The sequence below is a fragment of the Petaurus breviceps genome, unplaced genomic scaffold, assembly GCF_028583685.1.
Source record: "Petaurus breviceps papuanus isolate PSGF00001 unplaced genomic scaffold, PetGlider_PUasm1.0 90919, whole genome shotgun sequence".
NCBI lineage: Eukaryota > Metazoa > Chordata > Mammalia > Diprotodontia > Petauridae > Petaurus > Petaurus breviceps.
Window position 1 is genome coordinate 10,583,285 of NW_027187378.1, and position 16,708 is coordinate 10,599,992.

Here is a 16,708-nt window from a genome sequence, read left to right on the forward strand (position 1 = left end):
GTCATGATCATTTAGTAGCATGTTTGTGATGTGTTGTTTGTATAAGGTGAGAAAACTTTCTAGGCTGAAGCAGGAGACAAAAGATTAGATCCTTACTCTGTCTCCCTCTGCCCCCACCCCGTTGGAACACAGGCATCACCAATCCTTCCTCCACCCTCTGGGTGTGGCTATTCATGTTATTTACCTCCCTTTAGGAATTAATGAAATATAAATCGATGATTGTCTTTCATTTTGCCCAAGAGACCCTAGCTAGAAAAAATTCCAACAATTTCTGACAGTCTATTTTTTTCTATTTCATTCTTTCCATGAAACAGCTGGCCCACTAACCCCTCTCCTTGCTATATTCTCAGTAATGAAAAACACAAATCAGACATCGATATGTTCTGCTGCACTTCTACCTTATTCTAGCTTTCAAATCTAATTGAGCAAAAATGTAAATAAACTTTTAAAAACAGGTAAACTTTGGATAGGATATCCTGGACAGGGAGAGGGAAGCAGGATGGGCAAAATTTCACTGACAGGTGTCATTCCTCCAGAAGGTAAAGTTCAGCATCAGCTGATCCCCTCAGATATGTCCCTTTCTGGGGAAAAGCTGCCCTCTGGCCACTGGGGAGGCAGTGATAGCTGCCAAGGTACAGGGAGATGGCAGCCGCACCCTTCAGCCCTCAGTATCTAGAAAATCCGGGGCAAAAAGGCTCCATTTATTCCTTCCTCCTCTAAGCCTCTCCTCTCTGGGGACTTCTCCCTCAGGGAAAGGGGAAGTTGCCTAAGGGATTTTCCTAAAGCCTGGGTCTTAGCACATCATTCCCCTACTTAATAAACACCATTTGCTTCCTGTTAACTCCAAAATCAAACAGTCTTCTGTTTGGTGGTTAAAGCTCTTCACAACCTGGCCGTTCCTATCTTTCCTGTCTTCTCCACTAGACTTGCAAAGTTCTCTCTACTCACCTCTCTCTTCCTCTTAGAATCCCTAGATTCTTTCAAGACTCAGTTCAAAAGCTACTTTTTTAGGGGCAGGTAAGTGCTCCAATGGATAAAGCACTAGCACTGCAGTCAGGAGGATCTGAGTTCGAATCTGATCTCAGACCTAGCTGATCTAGGTCTCAAATCTATCTGTATGACCCTGGGCAAGTCATTTAACCCTGCTTGCCTCAACAACAAAAGCCACTTTCTTTAGTAGGCCTTTCCCAGTCCTCTCAGCAGTTAGTGCCTTCCCTTCTAAGGCTACTATAGCATGTCTATGCCTATTTATGTTCTCCTCATTAGAATGTAAGTTTCTTGAAGAAAGGGGTAGGTTTAGGTTGGGGGTGGTGGGGTTTTTTGTTGTATTTTTTTGGAGAGGGAAGGCAAGGCAATTGGGGTTAAGTGACTCACCCAAGGTCACACAGCTAGTAAGTGTATCAAGGGTCCAAGGCTGGATTTGAACTCAGGTTCTCCTGACTCCAGAACCCGTGCTTTATTCACTTCACTACCTAGCTTCTGGTTTTGGGGTTTTCTTTTTGGTTGGTTTTGTTTTAGAGTTGATTGTTTTTGGTTTTGTATCCCTAAGCACTTAGCACAGTGACAGGGACATAGGATACATTTAATAAATCAGGAGCTTCTTAATCTTTCTGTGTGTGTGTTTCCTGGCTCTCTGTGGCAGTCTGCTGAAGCCAATGGACTCCTCAGAATCATGCTTTTAAATGAATAAAATAAAATGCACTAGACTGGAGAGAAATTTCTTTCATATATTAATAACCAATTATTGAATTAGGACCAAAGGGTTTTCCACTTCCTCATCCAGATATCAAGCATTGTGAGAAATCTTGGGCAAGACTTACTCAACCAAGAAGGCTAACAGCTAATCAAAGAGAGTAAAAAATTCTAAGTTTAGGTGAATGGGTGGATTCCTGCTCATTGTGTTTAATGAGACAGGTCTGGAGAGATGTGCATTCTCGCTTTTGTCAGACAGGTGATATGGACACTGACAAGTCTCTGATCAAGACTGGGTGCTCAGTGTCACCTACCCCTCAAGACCTTCATTGGAATAAGCCCACCTCTCATTTTAATATTCATTCTCTCATTACTTGTTAACCAGTCAAGAGTTAACTTCTACCCTAAGGTGCACCCCCTTTTCAATATAAATATTGAAGGTTTGACAGGCTTGGCCTCTTTGTTCGATGAGGGGAACAATGAGCCTATTTTGTTGACTGCTTTTTAGACATAGTTAATAAAAGTGATTATAATTTATCCAGACACTGTCTCTCAGAAATTTTCAGTCATCGAATTACAAAGGAAACAGGTTCTATCAAAATACAGTCATCAAAATATTTTTAAAGGTTCATGGACTCCAAGTTAATAATTCCTGTAATAATCATCTGTCAATTACTCGATATCCTTGTCTTTTACAACCATTTACTGCACCTCCTCCCCCCCCAACCCACTCAGAGTCAGTGGATAGATTTCAGGGGGTCTGTGAACTTGAGTAAGAAGAAAATTACATTTTTATCTTCACTAATCTTAGCATTTCTCTTAATAATATAAAATATTGTTCTGAGAAAGAGTACATAGGCTTCACCAGACTTTCAAAGGGATCCATGATACAAAGAAAGATTAAGAATACTGGCCTAGATGGAAATCTCTTTCTCCTACTGGGTCTCCCTACATTCTTATCTCTATTTATATCAATTTGACCTCTTTTCATACTCTCTATGTAGAACTCTATTAGTATGACCTTATTTTTTTTTGTTAAATTCCTCTTTTTCCTCAATCTCTTCTTCCTCCTTTCACCATTTGAAATCTGGCTTTTTCGGGTATATGTCAGATGGCCTGACACCCCTCTCCAATTCTGGTGGCTCTTCTTCTCATGTCCCATGACTCACTGGTCCAGGAAAACAAAGCATACTGTCATTGTCACTTCCAGATCCTTTTTGTCACCATTATTCAATAACCTGTTTTCTTGAATAACATACCACCTAATCCCATCACCCTGTCCTGAGCCCAATCACTGAGCCTCCAAGATACTCTTCCACCTGCCTTGGTCTTCAGCACTTGGCTTAGTCATCCACATGTGCAACATCTACAGTCACCCTTATGGTGGATGACTTCTTTGATATTAACTTTGATGACCCAACAACATGGCCGTTCAACCTAGTATCCTTGACTTCAATGACCTCCACTTCTACTCTACCTTAGACTTCACCATCACTTAAAACTGATCCATCTCCAACATCTGGATCCTTAAGGTTTCCCTCTTACTGCAATTTCCTGTTCTTCTGTTATTTATCCTTTGTTCTTGAAGAGGACCAATGACTTGAATAGGGTAATGTCTTGATCTTCAAGTGAATTGGATTTAAGTGAGGCAGGGCTATGTAATGTCATTAGCCTCACTGCCTCCACCAGTTATTTGGAGTCTAGTGGCAAGAAAAAAGTCAAGACAACTTGAAATGGTCCAGTTCCCTGGGGTCTCCCTGCCTCCAGTCTCTCCCCTCTCAAATCAATCCTCCACAGCTGCCAAGGGGATGTACCTAATGCAGTTCTACCCTTGCTCTAAAAGCTCTATGGCAAAGGGGGGGCAGGGGGAGGGTGGCAGTGAGAAGAGGAACACATCAACTGGCTGAACAAATGATGGTTTATGTGAACAGAATGGATTTTTTTACTGCAAGAAATGACAAAAGGGCAGTGAGGTGGCCAAGTGAATAGAACACCGGCACTGAAGTCAGGAGGGCCTGAGTTCAAATCCAGCCTCAGACACTTGACATTTAACTACCTGTGTGAACTTGGACAAGTCACTTAACCCCAATTGCCTTGCCTTCCCCCCTTCAAAAAAAAAAAAAAGGACAAAAAGAACGACTTCAGGAAAACCTGTTAAGAATTGTATGAACTGATGAAGACTGAAGTGAGCAGAAACTGGAGAACAAATTAAAATGTTATTTAAACTACTAAGAATTCCAATCAAGGACTGGTGATGAGACATGCTACCCACTCCCTGAGGGTCAGATCTGGCCAAGAGGATGATTTTTTTTTACCTTTACAATACCTACTTCATGTAAGAATTTTGTCTTTCAATTGGGGGGTGGAGAGGAGGTAAATCAAAGAGAAGGGGCAGTTATCAAGAATGTTACCAAGAAGGGGCCCCCAAAAATAGTCAAAGAAGCATTTAAACATACACAGGAAAGTCAGTAGGAAATATAGATGACAGATTTGAAAAATAATATATTGCATTTGTTGTATACTTGGGAGAAGCAAACTGGAGGTGGTGGAGAGGTGGATAAAACACTAGCTCTGGAGCTGACCTGAATTCAAATCCAGCCTCAGATACTAGCTGTGTGAACTTGGACAAGTCACTAAACTGCTGTTTCCTCATTTGTAAAACAGAGATAACAGTACCTGATTCTCAGGGTTGCCAAGAGGATCAAATGAGATATCTGTAGTGTTTTGCAAACTTTAAAGCATTATATCAATATTAGCTATTTAAAACTGCACATGCTTTATATGTAGAAAATGCTCATCTTATTTTAAGTTTAGAATTTAAATTTTTTTTTTTTTTTTGAAGAACTTTGGTAGTTCTCTATTGCATCTGGGATAAAATACATACTCCTGCTTGGCTTTTAAAGTCTTCCCCGATCTGGAAGCCTACATTTCCAGGCTTATCACATGTAACCTCCCTCCATGCAAGCCAAAGGGCCAACCTGATGTTCCTCATGTGCATTTCAATTCTGGTAGACTGGATTTGGAATGAGGGATGGATGGTTCTAGCCCCTCCACTTAGTGTTCTTTTGGACAAGTCACAACATCTAGGCTGAAGCTTCCTCAAATGTATCCAATGGTCTTTTCTCAATCCCCACTCTCCTTGACCATTGATGCTGTGATCACTCTCCTCCCTGGGTTTTCGGGACACTACTCTCTCCTGGTTCTCCTTCCTATCAGACTGCTCCTTCTAGATCTCTTTTGCTAGACTGTCGTCCAAAAAACACCCTATAACCTTGGGCGTCCCTCAGGGTTCAGTACTAGGTCCTTTTTTTCTTCTGTTATTTCACTTTAGTGATCTGATCAGTTCCCAAGGTTTTAATTGCCATCCCTATGCCGATTGGCAAATCTATCTATCCTGCCCCAACCTCTCTGCTCCTCCAACATCGTTATATCTAGTTGCCTTTCAGGTATCTCAAATTGGATGTCCAGTAGACATCTTAAACTCAGTGTGTTCAGAACTGAACTAATTATCTTCCCCCTACAATCTCCCCACTTCCTAACCTTCCTGACACTGGACAGGACATCACCATCCTCCCAGGACCTGAGGCTCACAGCCTAGGCACTATCCTTGCCTCTAGCTCTCCTTCCCTCACAGCCAAGCTGTTGCCAAAACCTTTCCATCTCACCTTTGCTTCCTTGATGGCAGTCACCATCCTGGTGCAGGCCCTCATCATCTCAAGCCTGGACAATTATATAGCTTCCTCATGGATCTGCTTACCCTACTCCAATCCATCTTCCATTTGGCCACTAAGAGATTTTCCTTAAGGCACAAGTTTGACCCCAACCAGTGATATTGATCACCCAACTCAAATCTCACTTGCTACATGAAACCTTTCCTTATCCTTAATTCTGGGTCTTCTCTCTCTTATTTCCTATTTATCCCATACCTATTTGATTATACATGTTTGTTTATTGTCTCTCCCATTAGATTGGGAAATCCTTAAGTGGTTCAATCCTGCCTCTTTTGTATCCCCTGGCTCTTGGTAGTTGCTTAATGGTTCTTGACTATAAAATGATGGGGGGTGTACTAATGAAATGAGGAACCTTCAGCCTTGAGGCCACATGTGGCCCTCTAGGTCCTCAAGTGCAGCCCTTTGTACACAAACTTTAAAGAATAAATTCCCTTAATAAAAGGATTTGTTCTGTATAACTTGGACTCAGTCAAAAGGCCATACCCAAGGACTCAGAAGGCCACAGATGGCTTTGAGGCTGCAGGCTCCCTACCCTGGTAGATGGACTCTTTTGAGTTTCTTTCTAGCTCTAAATCTAGGACTCTATTTCCTCTCATATAACTCCTAGCTTCACTAAAAATTAATCTCAAGTGTCACATGCTACATAAAGGCCTTCTGGATGTCACCAGCCAGTCTTGTTCTACCTCTGCTCCTAAACATTCATTGTGTGTGTACGTTTATTTATCTCTATTCCACAATACAAAGGAAGCCACTTGAAAGCAGAGATGGTTTGATTATTTTTTTTTATTCCCAGCAACTGGAGCTTAATCAATACTTGTTAATTACTTATCTCCATGTCCTGCACACCACTCCCCCAGCCCCCAATTTAACACTTTTCCATCTTCTTCACTAGTTAAATCTTTATCCCCTCATAACCTAAACTTCCAGTATTACCAAGGGTCTTTTTCTACACTTTCCCTTTGGTGATCTAGTCATCTACTCCCATATTTACAATTATCCTCTGTGTTAAAACTGTATCTTGCTCTGGTCCCCCTCACTATCTTCCCCCTTCTATAATGGTAAGTTAAGTTTACAAGCAGCCAGTTAGTCATAAAGGGACAATAGCAGGAAGATTACAAGGGGGAATCTAGAAGTCATGTACAAACCATCCCAAAGATCAAGGGAGCATAATTTATAAATCACATCATATATTAACCAAAATTCAAATCCTGGTAACATGCTGAATCGGAGGAGGCCATCGAGGCTCTGCGGTGAGGGCCTTTTGTCCTGTATGTAAATAAACCACAAATTCCAGATCTCCACAGACCAGTGCTGATCTTAAGATTATGTGGATAAGTTAAAGTTTTACAGACAACTTTGAAATGATCTGGCTATGTTAATGAACTAATCTGTGGCACAGACTAATCTACTTCCCTCTTCCTCAAAAACCACAAAAATGAGACCCCAAATTCCTATCCCACTACCCCAGCCCTCTTTCATCTAATGGTCCACATGGCTTGAGTGCTCCCAACTTTTTTTTTTTTTTTTAAGCATTTGGGGTTAAGTAACTTGCTTAAAGTTACACGGCCAAGTGTTTCTGGGTGGGTGCTAAGTGTCTGAACCTGGATTCGGTCCCCAGGTCATCCTGACACTGGGGCCAGTGCTCTTACTCGCTGTGCTACCTGGCCGCCCCTGAGTGCTCCCAACTCATATCTGTGGTTCTGGGACTCACCTCCATCCCCATCCTCACCTTGCCTGCCTTCACCACCCCATCACCAATAGTATCCATACTTACTTTTGGTACTTTTTCTTTTGCCCCCAAATCCCGTGCCTAAAGTGTGATTGCCACTTTGTTTCCCCCTACCAGTCTTGGGAAATACCACAGTATTTCCTAGCAAAGACCTAAAGAACCAGACTTGCCTGTACCCATTTTGTAACTTCTTAAATTATCAATTCATCAGCAGTACGCAAATAACCTGGGAACCTACATATTTAGCCTTACTATACCCATGAGCTCCAGTCCCATCTCCCCAACTGCCTACTGGATAATTTTTGTTCAAAGTCCTTTCCTTTCTCCTTTAAAATTCGGTCTATCTTCCGTAAAGATACCTACCCCCCTCCATTCCCTACTTATCCATTTCTGCTGATTTTATCATGGTTCAAGACCTTGGTTCCAAGTTCTTTCTTCTCTACAATCACATGGTTCTCTAAATTCCATGCCCTTCCTATTAATCTCTAATATTGTCGTCCCCTGACTGATCTTCCTGTCGTTAGCCTCTTATCCCTCTTTAATCTATCTCTTGTATTGCTTTAAGAGCAATCTTCCTGAAGCATCATACTACTCAATACTTGTCTTTACTCCAAAGCCTTCAGGAGTTTTCCATTGCCTATGGAACAAGGCACCACCTCACCCTAGAATGCAAGGCCTTCCACTCCCAGCCTTACTATACTCCTCCCCTGACTTTACAGTGAATGGCTGCTGCCTCATTCTCATCCTTCCCTCTTCTTACCTTTGGCCCTTTTCCTGTGCTCAGAATTCTCCTTGTCCCCTCCCTACCAACCCATTTTATTTATTGAGAGTTGCCTCAACACTCCCAATTCATTCACTTCTTTCCAAAGTAAGTCCTTTGGAAAATGGCAACTGGGAATATATAACTATGTGCTTGATGGAGACCCCTGTAAGTCACTGCGGCATTCAACCACTGACAAAAACGATGATTCAGAGAGCTACGCACTGGAGAAGGTTTTCTAGCAGTTATAGTTTAGCTTTTGCCACTGAATTAAGAGCAACTCATACACAACTCTCTCAATTAACATCCGGCAGTCAGCACCCTTGCCCTCTAACCTCCCCCTACACCATCGAAAACAGCCACATGTACTGACCCCTAACCAACTGTAATTAAGACAATTTCAAATCATAAAAGAATTCAAAGACTTGGATATAATTTTAACACAAAATTTAAAAACACTAAACTCCAGGAAGTATTCTCTTTATGTTTTATTATACATTTTGCAATAAACCAGTTTGTGTAAAAAAAAACAAAGCAGACAAAAAGGGAAAGAAAAAAAAGACACACACAAGCCCTCTCTTAAATGGATTTTTATGCTCCTCCATACCAAGCAGAGGAGTAGTTAAAAAAAAAATTAATACAGCCAATTATACTATATACTAGGTCACTGCACTGTTTCCATACCCTTAAGGTATCTTCCTCTCCACTCCTAAATTGGTGACACTCTAAATAGGAGAAAATTTCTCTTCTCCAAGTGTATTTGTATTCCAACTACAAAACCTGTACTGTACAAGATTACTTACAAAAATACATCTAATGAAATATCCTTGATCTCCCAATATAATATAAATACTTGAGATGGTTAAAGAACTATGGGAATGATAAGCGAAAAAAATTTGATTAAGAATGGAATGTTTGGACACCTGTCATTCAACTCTTGAGCTGAAGAATGTTTTTTTGTACACAATTGGCTCCTAATTCCAATTTTTAGTTTTTAACTGGATGGGAGCACAAGAAATGGGGCATCCTTGTACTAAATTTTCTTATGCTTTGCTCCAACATGGACGTTTTTGGGTACCTTTCTCCTTACCATTTAAAAGAATTATTTAGAATCTAGGACTTGTACTCACTGTCCACTTTGAGGTATTAAATGTATTTGACAGAAAGGTTAGCTGTGTCCAAATAAGATACATGCAAATTTAACTCATAGGAAAATTCTAAAAAAAAAAAATTAAACATGGTTATGTATTAGTCATTTCTCAGAAAGCAAAATATTTATTCATATAAATTTTTAGACCTAAAGTTTTAGTCAAAAGTAAAAATAAATCTTCCATGGCTAATGAAATTGAGTGCAATTGATGCTGGTTTTCACATTCATCTTCAGTTCATTCAGGTTCATTCAGAGAAAAGGCAACTTAGTTGTTCTTGAAAAGGTCAATGCAGCTTTGCAAGAGGGAGACATTATTCTAGAAGGAAGGGGAGAAACAGCTATGAGGCAGTCTAATAAATCACTTAGTCACCTATCTTAAAATGCTTATGCTCCAGAAGATAATTAAAATCCACTTGGATTGACTTTTCCATTAGACAAATTCAGAATCAGGTACACAGCTTGGTGTAATGAGATGCTAAATTTCAGATATCCAATTCCTTTCTAATTTATGTTGCTTCCTTCAGATCCTGAAATAGAGCCCTGGGTTTCCTAGTTTATAGAGAGACTGCCTTTCCATATTTCTATAGATAACATACAACTCCCAACTCTGAGAAAGTCATACCTGAAAGGAGTACATGTAAGACTGCATGTGTACCTGAAATTAACCATACGTTCCAGGATTCTACCTTTCAATGACTGAAGCACTGATGTTAGGTTGTTGATAATATAACAGTCTAGCCTTATTTCTGGAATGAATTATTAATACCTACACATCCATAGCTGCTTTCTCAAAAGCAACACTATTTCTCATTTGTTAGAAGTTTGGTTTTTGTAGAGAAAAACCAGTACAAACAGGTGATCCTCATGGTCAGAATACACAGGAATATAAGTTAGTGTCATGTTACTCCATGACTTTTCACAATATTGTTTTCATCAAATACTGGCATACCCTGTAAATGACCATATAATGATGGATAATGGCAAGGTCTTTAGCATGTTAAAGTTTCCAGTGAAGAAAGGGCAATCCTCTGCTTCCCAACTCATGAAATAAAAACTGGCATTATGTAATAATTCTACTTGAAGATAAAACTTACTTTTGCATGCTTTATTTCCAGCTCAGACATTTCAATTAGGTTTTTTCTAAATGCTGCCACTCTTTTCCGTTTAAAACTGATCAGTTCTACAGGAGAGACAAATGTTCAACTTGAAAAAACTGAAAAAATTTGCACATTCTCTTTATACTATTGAAATGCTAAGATTTTAAAGTTATAATCACTCACACAGGAGGTGGAAGCAGTGAATAGAGCACGGGCCCTGGAGTCAGGAGGACTGGAGTTCAAATTCAGCCTCACATACTTAACACTTACTAGCTATGTGACTAGGACAAGTCACTTAACCCCAATTGCCCTGCCCTCCCCCCTCCAAAAAGAAAAAAAAAAACACTCAAAGCAATCAGAAACTACAACTAGAAAACCAGGAAGCAAAAAATGAGTATCTTATCTCTATTCAGAACATCCCAAAGCTACCTCCCTGATAAAGAAAGCTGGTGTTTCTAGATAAAATAAAGATACAAGCCTCTCTGCTTTATAAATCATTACTTTAAAAGTCTTACAGCATCTTAACGGTGTAAATGCTGATGTAGAACAAAGCCCATATTTATAGCTAAGATGCTAAGTCTGGCGATAGGAAACAATTCCATTAACTGGAGAGAATAAACCTGAAACCCCACCACATCTGCAGTGTAACTGCTTTTAATTGTTTAGTTTTTTCTAGTGAAGCATCAACAGCAACTGGGATTTCTCCTGGCACAAAAAGTAATTTCCTAACTTTTTATAGTTTATATAATCACTGGCCTCCAAGGTACACATTTTAGTAACGTGCTTTTTTTTCTTTTCTTAAATAGTCATTTAAATGGGGGTGAAGAAAAATTAATTCCAGGGGAAACATTACAAAAAACACAACTAAAAGTGTCTGTCTACGGGGGAGAGTAATGATAAATTTTGTACTTAACATGTTCAATCATTTATAGGACTGGCTGATGATTTGTACTGTACAAGAATGCCATTTCAGTCCATTAAAGAAAATTAAGATTAGATAAAGATGCTAGTTTTAGCCACATTACTAAACATAAAAAGTCAAGTGGTTTGGTTTATGCTACATTTCATCTAGCCTTTACCTCATGGACATTTATGTGGGCATCCCCAAAACAGGCTGACTTAGAACGTCTGGTGAAATACTGCGCTAAAGTATGTCAGGAAACACATTAAGAAAAGTTTAGACAGGCTCTACTCTGTATTCCCTTCCCACGCCCACCGCAACACCTGTCTGTAATCATATTTAGTACTCAATGTGCACTAATATCTTTCAAGTTTCCTGACAACCCTGGAACAGATTAAATCCATTCCAGATCAAACACTAATGCATTTGGGGGCTGAATTACATGCTCTAATAAGAGGGTCCTATGCAGATAAATTTAGGAGACTTGCTGATAGATAAGCATCATCTACCTTCTTTTGCAGATTCAGAGAGCTGTTCAAATTTCTGACAGCATTCCTGCTGGTGTGCCTCAGCCAGCTTGACATCTTTGCTTTTTAACCGGGCCTTGTCCAGAGCTTTGTTTGAGTTTTCATAGTCAATCAGGGCTTTTGTACGTCTGTACAAGAGATCCTGGAAAGAAGACATGTAGGACAATTCAACTTTCCTTTTAAAACTCCAAGCATATACATGGAGGGAAGGAATCAAATAATGACATTGCTTTTAAGTAAATAGAATTATTCTAAACCAGGCATACTATAACGACATAAAATTAAAGTTTATGGTCTTAAAATTTCAGAAGTAAAACGGCTTAATTGTAGGTATTTTAAAAATATATACAAGATGCACTCTGTACCTTTTAGAACTGTTTTGTTAGTAATGACTGGTATATAAATCCCATGTTAGCAAAAACCTGCTATACAACTTCATTTGCATGACCTATAGCTACCTTAAATTCAACCAGTCCAAAGCAGAACGAATTTTATTTCCTCCCCCAAAGCCATCTATCTTTCCAACTTGTTAATGACACCACTGTCCTTCTGGCTATCCAAGTTCTCCTCTGAATCATCCCTTCCTCATGGCCACCACCTAAGTTATGTTGATTTAGGTATTTATCACCTCCAGATCTCTAGCCTGGACTACTGAAATATTCTAATAGCTGCCTACCTGTTTCCCTTGCCTCTCCAATCTATCCCAGGCACCAGAACAGTGTTCCTAAAACACCAAACTGACCAAACTTCCCCTCTAATCAAAATATCTTAGATAAAAGACAAACTTCTCACCCTGGCATTCAAAGCTCTCTTCAATACGGCTTCCACCTGCCTTTCCAGGCATTTCATTATCCTTCCCTTTACACAGCGTCTTTCTGGGCAAGCTGATTTGCTCACTCTTCCTGAGACTCCATCTCCACACTTACCAGAAGCACTCTCTCCTATGTGTAGGTCTCCTCTCCCTCTTCACCTCTGCCTTTCAGAATCCCTCACATATTACAAAATACAACTTATACATCCCATTTTACACGAGGTTCTTCGTACCCTGCCCCCAACCTCCCAGATATCAGTTCTCTTTTCCCCTCACATACTTTATACACACCATACCTTCCGATTCATAAAAGCAAGTCAAACTATGAGTAACTGGAAAAACGAGTGAAGGTCCTAGAGAACAGATAATGGAAGCCCCACCCCCAGAAGTGAGGGACTACTAGCATGGGATATTATAGGTGTGGTCAGGTGTTCTGAGAATTTGCTTAACCGTTTTCTTTTGTCACAAGGGAGGGTTCAATTTGGAAGGAGCATAAGGTCCCTGCAGGCAGGTAGCCGCTGGTCCTTTTGCCTATGTAGCCCTCAAGTCCTACAGAAATCTTTAGTGCTGGGGCGGCTAGGTGGCGCAGTGAGTAAAGCGCCGGCCCTGGAGTCAGAAGGACCCGAGTTCGGTTCTGGCCCGAGACACTTAACACCCACACAAAAATACTAGCCGTGTAACCTTGGGCAAGTTACTTAACCCCAACTGCCCTCCAAAGGCAAAAAAAAAAAAAAAAGAAAGAAATCTTTAGTGCAAACTGATGATTTCATCAGTATAGGGAACTCTACATGTGGAAACTCCTTCCATCAATGAAAATGAGAAACTAGTCTGTAACTTCAATCTGTTACTTAGGGACCCTGAGAAGTTGTGACTTACGCATGGTGGATCGCCCCCAAGGTCTTTCTGACTCCAAGGTCAGCCTACTATTACTGCATGCTGCCTCTCACCTTTCAAATGTCAGGTGCTTATTGTGTCCATTAAACTGAAGTAAGGATTCATCTGTTAAGTCACAATGCTAATAAATCCCTAAAAGAATTCACCCCTTCTTATTTCTCATTTAAAGATTAACCAGAACTATATAATGTTATAACTAGATGGTGCTTGAGAGATCAACTAGTCTTACAGCCTTCTCATTTTACAGATGAAGAGACAGAAGCCCAGAGCCTTGCCAAAGGTCAAAGCTAGGAAACAGCAAAGCCACCACTTGACAGAAAACATTTACAGGGATGGAAGATAAGAGAACATGCAGATGGAAAGGAAAGCTAGTAAGCTCACTCTATCAAGGGGAAATCATAAAAAAATGTTGCAGTTCAGATAATTTTAGTCAGCAAGGTCTCAGTAGCCACCTAGTCTAACCAGAACCCCCAAGACCATGACCTCTTGCCCAAGTGGTCATTCAGCCTCCAAGGCAGTCAGAGCATTCCACTTTTGGAACACTATAATGTTTAGGAAGTTTTTCCAACATCACACTACTCCTTGTTCTGCCTAAGGTGCCAAACTAAGTGTGGTCCTCCTTCCACATGACAGCTCTCTAAATGTAGTCCCTAAGGCCTTCCTTCTCTAATCTAAGCACCCCCAGTTCCTTTGCCTATCTTCACATAGGAGGAGACTCTCTACCTTCTCAATGTCCATCCCAAACTCTGGCACCCAGTACTGAACCCCACAGCGCACTGCAGCGCCAACACGATATTCACAATGCCTATGCCAGCGTAATTCTGAACAGCAAAATATAACAGACTCTCCACACTGAAAACAGAACCAATACATTTATTCAGACACCAAAAAGCCGAATGCACCATAGCAACAAAGAAATTTATACACAATAAGAATGGCAGAGGGCACCGCCACCCCCAAGCCTTCCCCCAATGAACACTCACAGCAGCTCACTGCCTGCTTCCTCTCTCTCCCTCAGCTCTAACTACTCTCACTCCCAACTTCCTCTCAGCTCTGCTCCATCCTTCCTGCTTCACCTGCTCAGCAAGCTCCTCCCACCACAGATTCATGTGACTCAAGCAAGTCACATGGGCCTATTAATGGAAGGGAGTGATCTTCCCATTAAGCAAACATACATCATCAATACACCCACACATGATCCATCTAAGGTAGAGCATGGAGGAACTTCTCAGCCTTTTCTTCCTCAAAGCTACAAATCCCTTAGTGTAGCCCTGGCTCATACTCAGTTTGCAACCCACTAAGATCCACTGCCATATCTTTTTCAGACAATCACCCAACCATGCAGGCCTATCTTGTACTTGAAGTGGATTTTTTTTAACTCAAGCAGGACTTTACATTTACCCCTACTAAATACAATCTGATGAAATGCAGCCCAATCCTTTGGTCTTTCAGGATATTTTTGAATTCAGACTAATGGAACATGCTACCTACCCATTCCAGCTTTGTCGTCTAAAAATTTGAAAAGCCTATCACATAAGCTTTTATCCAAGTAAGTAGCAACTACGCAGTGTAGTGGATAGAGTCAGAAAGACCTGAGCTCAAATTCGGCTCTATGACCTCTGGCAAATCACTTAACTGCTGCCTGCCTGTTTCCCAATCCATAAAACGAAACAATAATAGCACCAATCTCCCACAGTTGTTTGTGAGGATCAAACGAGATATCTGTAAAGTACATAGCACAGTGCCTGGCACAAGCACTTAATAAATGCTTGTTTTCCCTCCCTTCCCTTACTAATGAGAATATTAAACAACACAGGCACAATCCCTGAGCCATTCCACCAAATATATCCCACAGACACCAAACCATTAACAATTTATAAATCCAGTCATTTAATCCACTCCAAATTAATCTATTCTGACTATTAATCAGCCTCTCTTCCTTCATGTTTCCTCCAAGAATGACATATTTATTTATTTGGGAAAAGGAAGGGAGGGAGGGAGGAAGGAAAGAAGGAAGACGTCTATCATCTTATGTTGTTCATGAAGTCATATGAGCTTTCTGCGATCACTACTTCCTTTTCTACAGATTCACTATCTTCAATTCCTGGCAAAATTCTAGACCAGATCAAGTTGACAGGCTGACAGCACACAAACTCTATCTAAAGCATTTTACTGCCCTCTTGTCCTTCCAGAATGAACCCTCCCTTGTGACAAAGGAAAACAGTTAAGCAGAAATATTCAGAACACCTCACAACACATACAGTATTCCACTGAGGCAGTCGCTCATGTTTCTGATTTAGGGAGTGGAGGAGAGATGAGGTGCGTGGCTGTTTTGGTGGCACAGGATTCCATTATCTGTGCTCTCTAGGATCTTCACTGGTGTTTCCAGTTACTCATAGTCTGACTTGCTTTTATGGATTGGCTTAGTTGCATTCTTGTGGTGACGATGCATACTGTTTTCAGTTCTGCACTGGTTCAAATAAACCTCCCAGTGTTTCTCTGAATTCCTCATATTTATACAGTAATAATATTATGCTAGTCACACAGTATTTTCCAACCAACTGTCAATCAATGGGTGCCCATTTTATTTCTCGTTCTTTACTGTCACAAAAAGTGCTACTATAAACATTTTGCTATCTATTTGACCTTTGTTTCAGTTTATTTCACTGGAGTTATATATTCAGTCATGAGATTTCTGGGTCAAGGAATATAAACAGTTTAGTCACTTTTCTTCTTTTTTTAGTTACTTTTCTTATACAACTCCAAACTGATATCTAGAATGGTTGGACCACTTCACAGAATATTAATTTGTCTAACTTACCCAGCCCCTCTGACCTGGGCAAAGATGGATGACAAAATATGAGAAGAGTCAATTGACATGGTGAGAGGGGAAACCTCAGTTATTTAAACTTGCATTTTTCTAACTATCAGTGATTCAGACTCCCATGATCTTTCATATATAACTGACAATGGTTCAGCAGTTGTATCAGTTCCTTCAGAATCTGAAAATGTGGTTCAATCAAGTATTAATACCAGTTGACAAGTTCAAATGAATGAAGTTACCTCAATTCATCAAGGACGGCTTGGCATTTTCCTACAGTCTCCTTACTTTTACTGAGTATCAACTGCCTACCAGTTAAATTTCTCCTGTCATTTCCCACCCAAAGGCCATTCTGGCAGAGAAATTGGGGGGAGAAAACGAGAAATGAGCAGGTCCACCATTTGTTATCCAGCCTAACAAGTTCTTCCCTAACTAGTTCTAACCCTTCTTTGACTCCCCTCCCCACTCAAGACAGCTGACACCTCTCCCCTTTCTGTTGTCATCCCAAAGCTGTTCTGTTCATCTTGCTACCTGTCCTTCCATCTCCTATACATCTCTCCAAAAATCTTGATGAGGGGCAGCTAGGTGGCACAGT

At 40.5% G+C, this 16,708-nt stretch overlaps 1 protein-coding gene across 2 annotated transcripts in view; it reads right to left on the reverse strand.

Moving 5' to 3' along the window:
- Positions 1–8,385: 8,385 nt before the first annotated feature.
- SNX5 (sorting nexin 5) overlaps positions 8,386–16,708 on the reverse strand; it is a 50,948-nt gene continuing 42,625 nt past the window's right edge. For both annotated transcript variants that reach the window (XM_069075462.1, XM_069075461.1), the window contains 3 exons: positions 11,570–11,729; positions 10,157–10,242; positions 8,386–9,378 (listed from right to left, as the gene is read on the reverse strand). In XM_069075462.1, the coding sequence (XP_068931563.1) occupies positions 9,328–9,378; positions 10,157–10,242; positions 11,570–11,729 (297 nt within the window). In that variant the 3' untranslated portion in view covers positions 8,386–9,327. The remainder of the gene's footprint in view (positions 9,379–10,156; positions 10,243–11,569; positions 11,730–16,708) is intronic.